Source organism: Acyrthosiphon pisum, chromosome A2 (assembly GCF_005508785.2).
Source record: "Acyrthosiphon pisum isolate AL4f chromosome A2, pea_aphid_22Mar2018_4r6ur, whole genome shotgun sequence".
Lineage (NCBI taxonomy): Eukaryota > Metazoa > Arthropoda > Insecta > Hemiptera > Aphididae > Acyrthosiphon > Acyrthosiphon pisum.
In genome coordinates this window covers 68,700,420-68,714,544 of record NC_042495.1, presented here as the reverse complement: position 1 = coordinate 68,714,544, position 14,125 = coordinate 68,700,420, and the positions used below count along the sequence as shown (strand labels likewise).

At 30.1% G+C, this 14,125-nt stretch overlaps 1 protein-coding gene across 2 annotated transcripts; it reads left to right on the top strand.

The window, feature by feature from the left end:
* The first annotated feature begins 3,276 nt into the window (after window positions 1-3,276).
* LOC100574641 (putative protein kinase C delta type homolog) lies at window positions 3,277-10,690 on the top strand. 2 transcript variants are annotated; one of them, XM_016801067.2, is made up of 6 exons: window positions 3,277-3,538; window positions 3,904-4,188; window positions 7,084-7,162; window positions 10,097-10,250; window positions 10,368-10,399; window positions 10,559-10,690. In XM_016801067.2, exons 2-6 carry the CDS (start codon window positions 4,066-4,068, stop codon window positions 10,666-10,668), a joined length of 498 nt encoding a protein of 165 aa, XP_016656556.1. In that variant the 5' UTR covers window positions 3,277-3,538; window positions 3,904-4,065; the 3' UTR covers window positions 10,669-10,690. The 2 variants fall into 2 exon arrangements, with proteins under 2 accessions (XP_016656556.1, XP_003241706.1); XM_003241658.4 differs by having other exon boundaries at window positions 3,277-3,828.
* The last annotated feature ends 3,435 nt before the right edge of the window (window positions 10,691-14,125 follow it).

Sequence of the window (14,125 nt, the reverse complement as noted above, 5' to 3'; positions counted from 1 at the left end):
AATCTGTTATGTTTAATATTAGAGTAAATATTGTCATATTATACAATAATCTGTTAATATACATTCTTGAAAATTTGAAAATATGAATTGTTAATAATATTCACTCTGATATTAAACATAATAGAGTTAAATGGATTATTCAGAACGTACAATTTGTTATGTTATGAGTTTGTAAGACAGAAACAATGCTTGCAGATGCAATATCCTCTTAAAGCATGTATGGAGCAACAGTGTAAAACAGACATATCAATATTAGGTAATTTATATTGACAGAAATGTTGTTATAAAAAAAATTATAAAATAACTTCTTCAGAAATACTGGAAAAGTATTCCATTAGTAATTGTAAATTTATTTTATATTATAAATGTAAGGTGTACAAATATTCACAGATAAAATAATATAATATATTAATATGTCAGATGTAACCAATCTACACAGCTGTAATACATGTATGACAATTGGCGACTAAAAATTAGGTATATGACTATTTAATATTTATTATTTTAACAGGAGTTAGGTATCCAATAAAATACATAGTTTCAAAACGGTTTACTATGTCTTAATGAACTTGATTTAATGAAATAGGTACATAATCTAGTAGGTACATACGTTACTGTTTATATACTATAATATTGGTGTGAGTGTGTTTTATGGTTCATTTAAGAATGGATAGTAGCTCAAAATGGTAATGGGTGTTGTGATTCATATTTTATTTTGATATTCTTCCATGTAATGTTTTCATGTGGATCATTTTCTCTGGATATTAATCGCTTTTGTTAATAGGTAGCAAAACTGTCCACATCATATAGATCATAGAATCATAATTGGGGTGGGTGTGATGTAGCCGTTGGGTCTTGAATATCCAGACCAACTATTTTGTACGTTTAATTTTCTTTAAAAAAATCTATAACGCTGTTAAATTGAAAGTTCTATAATTCTAGGCCCTAGGATATAAACCTTATAAATTATAATGCATTAATATTATATTAGATACATTTTAATTTATAAATATTCTAATTATTGTCAAGTCTTATTTATTTTAAGTACCTAGTGTACTGGGGTATGTGTACCTGTACCTACAACCTACCTTATACCTATACTGTTCATAGATAAATAGATTTATAGATATCTGTTTGGTTTCATAACGATCAACCCATTCATTATTATCTTACCCATCATCAGCTGGAATTCAACGCATTACCAGCTATATACGAGTACAGTACTAACGACTATAATATATTATCGTTCATCAGTCATAATCGCGCTCATCACATTGTCGAACACAAATACCGCTGCAACGGTATACCGTAATACCGGTACATACCGTAATATAATGTTTTTTAAAAATTGTTTACTCCCTCCCAGCATAATATCATTTCAGTGTTTTTCAGTTTTCCGGTACCATGGTTTTTCAGTATATACCGGTATTGCGGTATACCGTTTCATACCGGTACCGAATATAATACCGCAATACCGGTTTCAAATTTCAATACCGTCAACCCTAGTCTAATATAAAACTATTGCAACTATTTATAACTAATACCAATTTGAAACAAAATAAAAATGACGTTTAGTTTAACTATTAACTTGTAATTTGTATCATAAATATATTTAACCCCCTCCCCCCCAGAAAAAAACCGCCGTCTATCACAACATAGGTACCTCACGAAGCCATACTAAATTAATTCAATAAACTCAATATAGTTTTGAGTAGCAACGTATCATTCTTAAGTGCAGGTATACAAGATGCTGACTTCACCCACATTTTAAGCTTTCGTCACCAAACTTTCATAAACCATGATGACGTAGAAAAACTCCCTAGTTCAAATAGTTCAATTCTAATTAACTATGATGACACAAATTATGGAGTATTTATATCGTACGATTCATTAACATGTTTCATATATAAAAATCAAGGCCACATTGCCTCTAAATTACCGAATAAGGTGAAGATAACAATATAACTGCAACACATACTGTCACAAAAGAAAATAACCCAGGCAATACATATAAAACCAAATCAAAAGTACCAAATTTAATAATCTCCTCAAATGAGGAAGACCTAACATCTTATATGGATTTGGAGCCAACTTCCTACACCAAAAGGTATCTTTCTGAATCTTTCAATTTCCTTTCCCCATCAATACCAAACTCTCCTATAGTCATTATAGTCATTGACAAACCCTCACAATGTAACATATTAAAAAACCAAACAAAGAAAATACAAGAAACAAAAAAACCCAAAATCATTTCTGTATAGCTCTTTCAAAAAATGTATAGAAAACATTGATACAATTATACTAATCTCAGTCCTGCGGAAAAATCTTCGGTGATAACAAAGATTTCAACATTGATTACATTACAATTCAAACATCTTTTCGAAAACAACCAAGGAGATTTCAACCCATACGAAATATTTTACTAAAAATAAAACCTATACTATAAAACAAAAGCATAAAAAATAGACTAACTCGTTTTACAAAAAAGATAATAAACGAAAATTATCGATCCTGCTGGAACTCCTGAAAGAGACAAACCTGTTTCAAAAAATATAACAAAAACATAGATTATAATATATTTACATCACATATTCACATGTAAGTACTAAATATAATAACTTATAACGTAATGTATCATATTAAAATATTTCGGTATACAACTGTATTTGTAATGTTTTTTTTAAAACATTTATAAAATGTAATAGTTTTTATATTTCAGAAATGCCAAGAATCCTGCAGGTTATTAAAAAAAAATTGTTGTTTCTGTATTATTTTATATTGTTGCTGTAAAAAAAGCTTGAAAAAAGCCAATATCATTTGTATAATATAATATAAACCTGAAAACCTGCATAGTATGCGATATGCTACGAACATTACGCATTTACCCGACGCGTCCGTTATGATCGATACAATTCAAACGTGAGTATTATAAGTCACACAATATATTGTTTTATTAATTATTAATATAATACTTGTACAATATGTATAATAATACAATATAATGAATATATCAACAATATAATATTATTATGCTTTGCACTTGATTATTTGAAACGATATCGTGAAAAAAGGGGTCACGCGTGGATGTGTAGTGTATACGCGAGTACCTAACGCTGCAAGCACGGTAAATTATAGACTATAATCTACCGTGGCTGCAAGCTTCCGCCGGCATGCATCATGCATGTCTTCCATCGGGTAACACCGTAAGGTGGGGGCGTCAAAGGGACAGGGGAGGGGCCGGCGATTCAACCATCGGTGTCGCAGTCAAAACAACGGGCGCGAAATTCGGCCGGCGCGCACTCCAGTCATGATGCGACCGCGGTTCATCCGAGAATTTCTATTTTTAAAACGCGCGCGACCGACCACCGGACGACTGTCGTCGTCGCCGTCGCCGTCGTTGTGTACGCGTGTCTTATTTTTCGTAATAATATTATAATAGTCCTATTGTATAATAATGTACAGCGCATGATGTACAACCACAACAACAACAACAACAACAATAATAATTAACATTATAATAATCGGCCAGCAAAAGGACGTAGGTACCTACTACATAATAGAATATAGTATAGTATAGTAATATTATTCACAGCTTGCTAGTTATAAAAATCCACTGTCGTCGGCGTAATAATAATCGCATATTAAAATAAAAAATCTGCTGCTCCCTTCCACATCCATCCACCCACCCCATTGGCATTACGGACCGAAAATAATCAGCCATAGATTTTAAATCGTGACCTACAAACAGACGCGGTCTCATCGACTTGGGCACGCGCTACTCATATCAATCTTATCGCGTATATCGTCGGCGGTAATACATACCGTCAAGTAATAATCGCAATTTTTTTTTAATATCGCTTTTTGTATCGTAATTAATTACATTATTATAAAATATTATTATAGGTAGACAGAAGGTACTTGAGGTAGATTAGATACGATATAGGTGTGTATATTACGCGGCGCAGGTGGTCGGCCGCGCGCGCTAAAATATAAAGTATAGACGCCGGGCGGGCACGACGTTGGTCCGCAGCTGATGAGGGCCGGAGCACCGTCGGTAGTCGCAGAATGAGAATACAACACGCTGACATCACGATGATGTTCACCGGCAACAGGAAGAGGAGTTGTAGCAACAACTCACAAAAACGGCAGACGTCGGACAACCGGTCCCGCAGCAACCACCGTTCCGAGGTAATACATCAGTCATCAGATCTAATGTAATAATGTATTAACCCTTAACGACAACAATGATAAATAATCATATTTTTATATAATATGTCAGAATACGAGGGGGTGGGGGAGAAGCATGATGCTTGTGTAATGAAGTCCATAAGTGGTTTTCAATTTCTACTATTTCGGGAAGTTCGAAGCAGACCGTTTGTTTCGCGTCATTGTTTTTAGAAGTAAATTCGTACATATTATATTATGTATATATATAGACTGGCGTTACAATGACAACATTTAACTTAAGGCCTATTATAGTTGAGTTATACTATAGTATCGAGATACACTACCACAAATTCATGTTTTATTTTGGTTACCATAATGGTATAAGTTGTATAACCCCGAACCCGCAACACTATAGTTACCTATTATTTTATGATGTATAAAGAAAATTCTGTGAAACACCGCTGCCGACAAATCCAGTGTCGCCACTAGGATTCTATATGTCTAGATACTCAGACATAGATAGCTGCTATGTGGCTGCTTTAGCATTGGTGTAAAGGGTGTATGTATTTTGAGAGACTGAATTTTAAGACACATGTAAAAAAACACTTAAAATATATTTCCTTTCTCGGTTCTATATGCTAATAATCATAAAACTGCAGATTACTGTAAAAAAAAAAATAAAAAAAAATATTTAAATTAAATTTTCACACGACAGTTAGATCAAAGCATCAAATTGTTGTGGTGGCATGAGGCCCCAAGCTCGCATTAAGGAAGTTTTTTACCAGGACATTGCCACTGTAGTTTTTGCGGCTCTGCAGGTCACGGCGGGTGGACCTATCGTTTGACACATATTTTATTCTAATGTTGGTTATACCTTATATTATTTCTCGTGAAAAATTAATATGATATTAATATATTATAATAATAATAATAATAATAATAATATGACGACGCGGCGCGCACACCGCCGATGAAAATATTCGGAGTTCGGACGATCCTCGGATGAGCCGGCGGACGAAAATAGAACGAAGACGAACGGACGGATATACTGCCGCGCCCACTTCGCCACTGTTCGGCACCGCTCCTACGTATGTTACAACACAATAATAATGCAGTGGCGGTGCCGCTGCCGCCGTCGAACGCGTCATGTTATTATTAACGAGAAACGGCTCTGAAGGGACCTACCTTCAAGAGGTTTGAAATGCGCGCGCGTTTCTTACGGTTCGCGAATAACGACGGACGCCGCCCGCTGCACCGCCCCCCAGTTCCGCTTACTATATAAAATATTATCAATTATAATTTATAATAATATTATGAATTATTATGATTGTTGCCTATAATGTTCTGCAGTATAATATGGGCGCACATCGGCCTTTAATAGTCTTAGTTACCGCTACCGCAGTAGACGAGCAGATTATAATATTTTATATCCCACTCGTTTGCGCGATGACATCCGAAATTTGGCCCGAGCGTCGTGAAAATTCAGGTTTATGAGATGGAAAAAAAGAAATTTTGACCGATCGTCATTTGTCCCATTCCTTTTTAGAAAAATTCGTATTGCGATATTAATCATTTTTTTTATCCCGCAAACAAGTAATTTTCACGTTTGTTTTTCCGTCTCGATCGTATCATAATAGTTAAACATTCCGGTATCCCATCCCGGTATACCATTCCGGTACACCATCCCGGTATACTGCCCTGCTACCAAGAATTGCAGTAACTCCAAAAAGTGAAATGTTGGGAAATTATGTTTAAAGGTTTTTTTTTTAATTTTTGACCCAGAAGTTAACTTTTTAATGATTTTTTCTATAAATCATTTTTAATAGATGTTCAAGTTATTTATACAACATTTTAAAACATAATTTCTTTATTTTCTGATTTATGTAAATAATAATAACATTAACATTAATAACAACAAAAGTAGTGATTAGATACTGACTTGTATCAAGATATAAAGGTAGATTAATAAAATATTGTTATAACATAGGTTAGTGGAGTTACAGCAAAGAAGCCATTTGAACACACAATATTACTAAGGCAATATACAGTAAGAGCATGTAAAACTTCTAGAAATCCGATTCCTAAGAAATAATGCAGTAAATCCTTGGACTTGCTGATTTTGTTCTTAGTATATGGCTTTACTGCACTTTTGCTTAGTATTTTACTTGAATTCCAGAATTTCTTTGAAACAATAATCGATTTTCAAGGAGTTTATAGTGGTTTTTACTGCACTTTACCTTAGTAAAAAAAGACGCAGGATAGTTCAATTAATAAGAATATTATATAACCTCACTTTTCACAATTTGAAGTTACTGCAATTCTTGGTAGCAGGGCAGTATACCATTCCGGTACACCATCCCGGTATCCCACTGCTGCGGTTGCGCAGTGTCGTAGCGAACTTTAAATCATATGGAAGCGAACAAATTATTTATGACCTACCCCACCCTACTCCAACTAATGTATACGATACTCATATGCTCAAATAGGTGGTGGGGTAGCACCCAAAATAAAGTTGACCGTGTATGTGGGCTTTATGAGGTTATGGCCCACTACCACCCCCTAGAAACCAAAAGCAATTGCATCTGAAAAACATGATTCGCTACGCCACTGCGGTTGCGCACTATAGTCTATAAGTCTATAAAGAGAATTATTGGGTACTTATTTTAATAGTCAAGTTCTGTTTTTTCATGATAGATTCTGTAAAAAATAAAACAAATACTATAACCGAATAGAGCGGTAAACAAATGAAATCACCGTGACACTGCCAATGCACCAAATAATATAATAAGTAATAACTAATTAGAGTATTAGACCATTATTTTACGTAGATTTTATATAGTACCTATACAATTTAGTCATTTAACAATGCATCTATATAACTATTTTAATTATGATTATGTTTTGATTAATTTATAGAGCAGAGGTCGAAGTAAAATTCCACAAGGGTTACCTCCTACTAGTTACAATTTAGCTGATGGAGATTTAGCAGATAGCTGTAAGTATACAATGAATATTGAGTGCAACTTAATATATTTTTTATTAAACAAAGATTTTATTTCTCCGGTTCGTTAGTTTCAACGAAAGTGCAGTAGGTACCTACTATAGTGTACTAGGTATATAAAATAAAAAGTGATTTCTGTATATGTATTAAAGTAAATATTTATTCAAAATTCAAATATTGGTTTTAATATGCCTTATCTACATTAAAAATAAATGTTTATCGTTGTAAATTGTAATTTACTATTTAATGGTATTTAGACTTTATAGGTATAACTAAATTCTATATTTTTGTGTTTACCAATACTTTACTGGATGTCTGGATTTGTTTATTGGCTCGATTTTAATATTTTATAGACTAAAGCCTAAAGGAATTACGCCAAAACCTATAGCCAATCCACTATGTTATAGACATTAGTATTATAATAACTTATATATGCGGTTAAAACAGTTAAAACAATTATTAATTAATTTTACGAGTAGAAAAGTTAGTACAATCAGAATTTCAAATAGATATTACAATTTTAATTGACACAACATATTATAATTAAGTTTCTTTATTAGGGTTCGTTAGTGGTCACTGGTCATTCTACACTCTACATGCTCGAAAACTGGTCGTTCTCTTGGCAACCATTAAATTGGCTCCCAATTTTGGGTAAATATGAAGTCAACCGTTGAATTGGCACCCAAAACTGTGAGATATTATTATTTAACTGGGAGTTCTCATATTATATGCTTTTACTTTTACGAGTTACGACGTCATTGGAAATAATTTGCACTCATTTGAGTATGTGACAAGTGTAGTTTAACGCTGGATATACTCAAAGGTGGGCAAATTGATGAAAATAATTAACTCAAGTTAAGTTAGGAGGACACAAGATCGATAAGTTAAAAGTTAGTATGGAAAATATATTAACTTAACTCAGATTAAAAAAAGTTAATCTACTTTTTTTTAATTAGTACCTACGTGGATGGTGAATCTCTTAAAGAGTGACTAAGTTCTTTCTAATTTCCTAAATTATAATACACAATTTTATTGAATTTCAAACGTAATGTACAGTGTATGTAGTATGTACCTATTTTACTTTACAATTTACATGATTATTAAATATTTGAACTACCTATACCAACGCATCCCAATTAATAATTTAACAAATATTAATGTATTTATATCAAATAGCAATTTAAGGTCATAATATAATATTACGCCTGTATCTACTAAAGTACCTATACCTATTTAGTATCTATTTACAAAATTATTTTATCAAGAAAAATAACAGAAATGTTTGTGTTATAATAATTATAGTATTGGATTGTTTTTATTTTAGTATTAATATTTACGTATAAATAACCATAAAAACGAAAAATTTCAAATTTTTTTAACTAGATGGATTATTTTTTAATAATCTGAAAAAAGTTAAGTTATAATATATTATTAGCTGTCAATTAGACTAGTTAAGTTCATAAGTTGATTAAAAAATTAACTAGCTAGTTAATGTGGGCTTTGGATATACTATAATATATATTTATCAAATTTAATCTTATCGTACTAATCGTCGTAATCTACTTCAATATAGTCATATAGATAATCATTGATTTCTATACACTACTTTTATTTTATTTTGTTGTTAATATTTGATGACCACAACTGCGATTATTCATTACACAAGTTTATTAGTAAATTCTTTGTTCGCGTGAGTGCGTAAAAAGAAATTGGTAGAAAAAATGCAAAGCGAAAAGGGAAAACAAATATTATTAATTAAATAAAAAACGTATAGATTTCAAAAACTCCTCCAAAATGGATAACGACAATATAAATGTACTAAACGAAGATGTATTACAAATTTAAAAGTATTGGGTAACGAGGTCATCGTATCATCGTTTGGACATCATATTGTAATATACGAGTATTATACGACGCGTTCGGCTTAATAATTGCCTGTGTTATAATTTTATTTTCTCCCATTCTAATGAGATTTTTGTACTATAATTATTTATTAAATAATTTTGTGTAAATAAAAAAATAGATATATAACTCTAAATGTAACGATGGAAAATATATGGATTTTAACCATGTTATTTTAAAAATTTAAAAATTAAGAATCATATTAAACCTATCTGGTTATCTTGAGTGTGACTGACTACTCTAGGGCATAACGTAAAGTCGTCAACTTTAAATTGAAACATTTTGGTAACCAATACATTTTTGAAAAAAAAGGGAGAGAGCCAATTCAACAGTAAAAACTTGGAAACCAATTCAACGATACTCATTCAGGGAAAGTATTGACTACATACTTGTATTGGGGAGCCAATTCAATTGCGCCCGTTCTCTTGTGAGTCGGAGTATAATTAATATACTGTGTTACATTGCTTTATGCAAGACTGGTTGCAACAATAAACATTGTGCACGTCGTGTGCAATATAACAGACAGCAGTAAATGTAATGGTCACAAGTATTTATTGAATAAAATAAGTTATAATTTAATAATAAACATTAAACAATAACACATTATCTTGAATTTTAAAAACTTACCTATTTATGTTTCATTTTATATTATTTCATATTTGGTATTCACGTGAAAATCTGGTTTATAACAATTATTGCCTATGTATTTGGTGAATAACATTATATAAAAATATTTCAAGCTTATTATTAGGTAAATAATTTATCCAAAAATGAATATTTACACGGGAGTATAATATGAACTTATTGTAGTATTATAATATAATTAAAATTATTAGTTCATCAGTTTTCTTAAAAAATATTTCAAATGAATATCGAATTAACAATTGATGTATGATATTTAACCATGCAAATATAAGATAATTAGAAATAACTATAATAGTTTTTGAAACTATTCATTACTTTAGAACCTATGTATTTTAATATATTTAAAAAATACTTGTATACATTTTTTTTGTGTTTTTATAGTACAACAACGAGTTGATATAGCTAGAGGCCACGCGATTACTAAAAGACGTGGTGCGATTAAACACCAAAAAGTACACATCGTAAAAGGGCATAAGTTTTTAGCTAAATTTTTCAGACAGCCGACATTCTGTGCATTTTGCAAAGATTTTCTATGGTAAGAAACGGAAACTAAGATTTACTTTTATACCTGTATAGATAGTATGCAAAATATAAAACTGAATACAAATCTTCCTTTAAGAAATTGATCATTTGTCATTTTAATATGTTATAGGGGTTTTGGAAAACAAGGATATCAATGTCAATGTAAGCACAAATATTTATACATTGTATAATATACAGACATATAGTATATAATCATGATAGTTTAACTTTATGTCTATATAGAGTTAATAAATTGTCTATAGCTGTAAAATAATGTATTTGATTAAGTATATTTTATTGATTCAAGTAACTTTTTTTTAGCTTGTCAAACTGCTGTACATAAAAAATGTCACGACAAACTTCTTATACAATGTCCAGGCACCGGGCGAGATACAGAAAGCACAGTGGTGAGTCAATCAAACTACAAATGAAATAGGCTATTGTTATTCATTTGTGTCTTGTAAAAAAAGGTGTCTTGTAAAATGGTTAAATCATAAAAAATATTAGTTTTATTTTCATGAGACGATCCCAATAGAAAGAAATTCTAAAAACTATCTTGTATAGTATATAAGTTGACGTATTTACATTAAGCACGTGTTGACCATGTTGTCGTACTTATGAAATTACTATGGTCTACGACTAATGAAAAAACAAAGTAATAAACATAATACATCAACACGACAACACATGGCTAAGCTAGTTGTTAAATATCAGCAACAAATTACATTTAGACTTTTATCGTTTATTTATCAAACATATATCTTGAATATAAAAATTGGCATATCCTTACAAATTAATTGTTACTAATTAGTAATTTTAATAAAATAGGTAGTAATTACTTATTTGTAATATTTTTTCTCTAAACACGTTTTATTATTTAAATGCATTAATAATATCATTAATTGGTTTTTAATTTATGTACGCTATATTATATATGCAAATAACTTGCTAAAAATTGAACTATCGTAAAAACCTACACACAATTATACAAACACAGATAATGTTCTTACCATCAAGTTTCATAATAGGTTGATACACTCTAATTTTTTAACTAACGGGGCTAAACGCATTCTGCTGCAGAGCGTCAATTTGTTATGTTATGCAATTGTTAGACGAAGACAACAAATGGCCCTGTAACATCCTCTTAAGTTATTCAATACTTAAAGACTAAAGTACAAAAGAAAAAAACCTTTTTAGGTATAGGTATGTCATATACGGCTTCCAAATTAGGGGCCAAAACCCGCAAATATTTACGCAATACAAGCATTCCAGTCAATCACCTTAAAACTTATCAACGGTGCTTCATGGTACATAACAAAGCCTTCCATAATGACCTAAAAAATATAAATAGTTAATGAGCGCTTGCAAAAAGTCACTAAAAGTTTCCATTCAAAATTAACAAACCACATTTACCCCTTCATTCAAAACATGTTCTCTCTTACATTATACCACAAATTTCCCGTCAACTAAAAAGAAATTGGTCTAGAGATCTCCTTAAATAGGGAAAAAACATTTTTTCTTAGGTTCTGTTAATGAACAGTCTCCTCTTCACGTGATTCATGTTTGTATATATTTTTCTATGTTATCCCTTATTACTTATTGTTTTTATTTTGGAAATAGATTGAATATATTTAAAAAAAGACAGGTACCTATATAGGTAATATCAGATAGCACTAATAATAATAATTTCCAAAATTAAAATAAATTAAACCTCGGTTTATATTAATTATTAACTGACGGGTATTGATATATAGGCTTTCTTTGTTATTTTATTTTCTGTAAATGAAATGCGTTCCCTTTTTTTATTTCCCCGATGCACGAAACTTTTTCTAAATTACCTAATTCTTAGTTTTTATGTAATACCATAACCATTAATCAGCTAGTTATTTTGTTCGATGAGTAGATCAATAATTATTCCCAACATTTGTACATAAATTATAAAGTATATTATTATAAAGCTATAATTTAGATTTTGAATCAAGTGTCAATTATAATCCTTTTTCAAACGTAAAAACTATAAAAAGAACCTGTAATTTGCATATTTAAACATACTCTTTAATTGGCTTAAATTTTAGATAATTTAGGAATTATTAAAAATTAGGAATAGGATAAAAGTTCCAATAGGACATAATTCACGTAAAAAATGTTTTAAGTTGAATATGGCACGTATCATCTCTTAGATAATATATCTTATAGATATTATCTGAGATAGTTCTAAGGAATAAAGACCGAAATACAAGTCGTGTAATTAATTAAAATTAAATTTGTAATTTGTATATGCCACTGGGTGCCAGTAGAATGTATTAATTTATCTTTTTATCTTATCCAGATAAAAATAATTAAAAATACAAAATATCCTTTTGTCGTCTACTTATTATAATATAAAATTAAATAAAATGGTGATCTGAGATAAATTAATATCTAGGTAATATTTTGTAGAGAGGATTAATTAGTCGTTTGAATTTCATTTTTATGCTATTATGTAAACAGTGTTCCTACAATATAATATATTAATATCTAATGTTATATAGGTATATACATATTATTTTAGATTCTGAGTGGAACGATGAATGTATTGATTTTACAATGATGTGTGTTTTTTTTTTATTTTATTTTATTTATATTTTTTGTGTCTGTCATCACCTTTTAGGACAGTAAAAGTGCTTGGATTTTCTTCAACAGTACCTTTTCTGATAGGAAAGTGAATCTAGTTGGTACTTTGGGGGGTCAAAAGTAAAATTTTTCCAATAGTTTTCAAAAAGCGCCGTGAAAAACAAAAGAAAAATTAAGGAAAAACGGGAATTATTACGCAAAATCTGTATTCGAGAAAATTGCTTTTGGTTTTTGGTATAACTTTAAAACGAATGACTGTAGATACATGAAATTTTCACTGGTTGTTTATATTTCCATTTTCTATACATGATAAAATTTTCAAAATATTTTGATTTGTTTTGAGCTGTTTACGGACAATTTCAGTTTCCAATTCTTTTGGTTATTTCTCTATAAATATCAATTAAATTGTATTCGTTGGGTCAAAAAGCGTGAATTTTAATACAATGCTCTTAATATATTGTTACAACAGCAGTTTAAAAATATTAAAAGTACATGTGCACACATTTTTTGTAATTCGTAAAAATTTTTCTTTTTAGAACTAAGATTTTAAAATGTAATACAAGATTCCTTATAGGTTAATCTACCTTTATCAAAAAAAAATGTCTATAATAAACTCAAATTAAATTTTTATGAGCGTTTGAAATTCATAGTTTTACAACATTTGATATTCACTCGATTTCTTACGTAACGATTTTCTTATTTTATTGTAATTAAAAACGAATGACTGTAGATATTTGAAAATTTCACTGAATGTCTATATTAGCATTTTTTATATATGATAAAATTTTGAAAATAATTTGACTCTTTTTGAGCTGTGTACAGACATGGTCAGTTTTAAATTTTTTTAGGTTTTTTTTCTATAAATATCAATAAAGTTTTATCTATTGTGCCAAAAAGTGTAAAAATTTAATACAAGGCTCCTAAAATATTTTTACAATAGCAGTTGAAAAATATTAAAAATACATGGGCACATTTTTTTTTTAATACCATAGATATAAGTGTATAATATGTCTTATACCTAGACTGACATACCGTCTCTGCTCAGAAACGTTTTTCTTATACAGTGATATTATATCATTGAATTCAAATTTAATACTATCCATTATACAGTGACCCACTTGTAACCTACTGTACAGCAGAGTGACATCCACTTATCCACCTTTTTAAAAAAATATAAAATAATTTATAATATAGGTACTATTACGATATACCTTAATATCTACCGAACTAATGATCTCGGTATATGTAACTAAAATTCGTAGCCATTAGGGGATC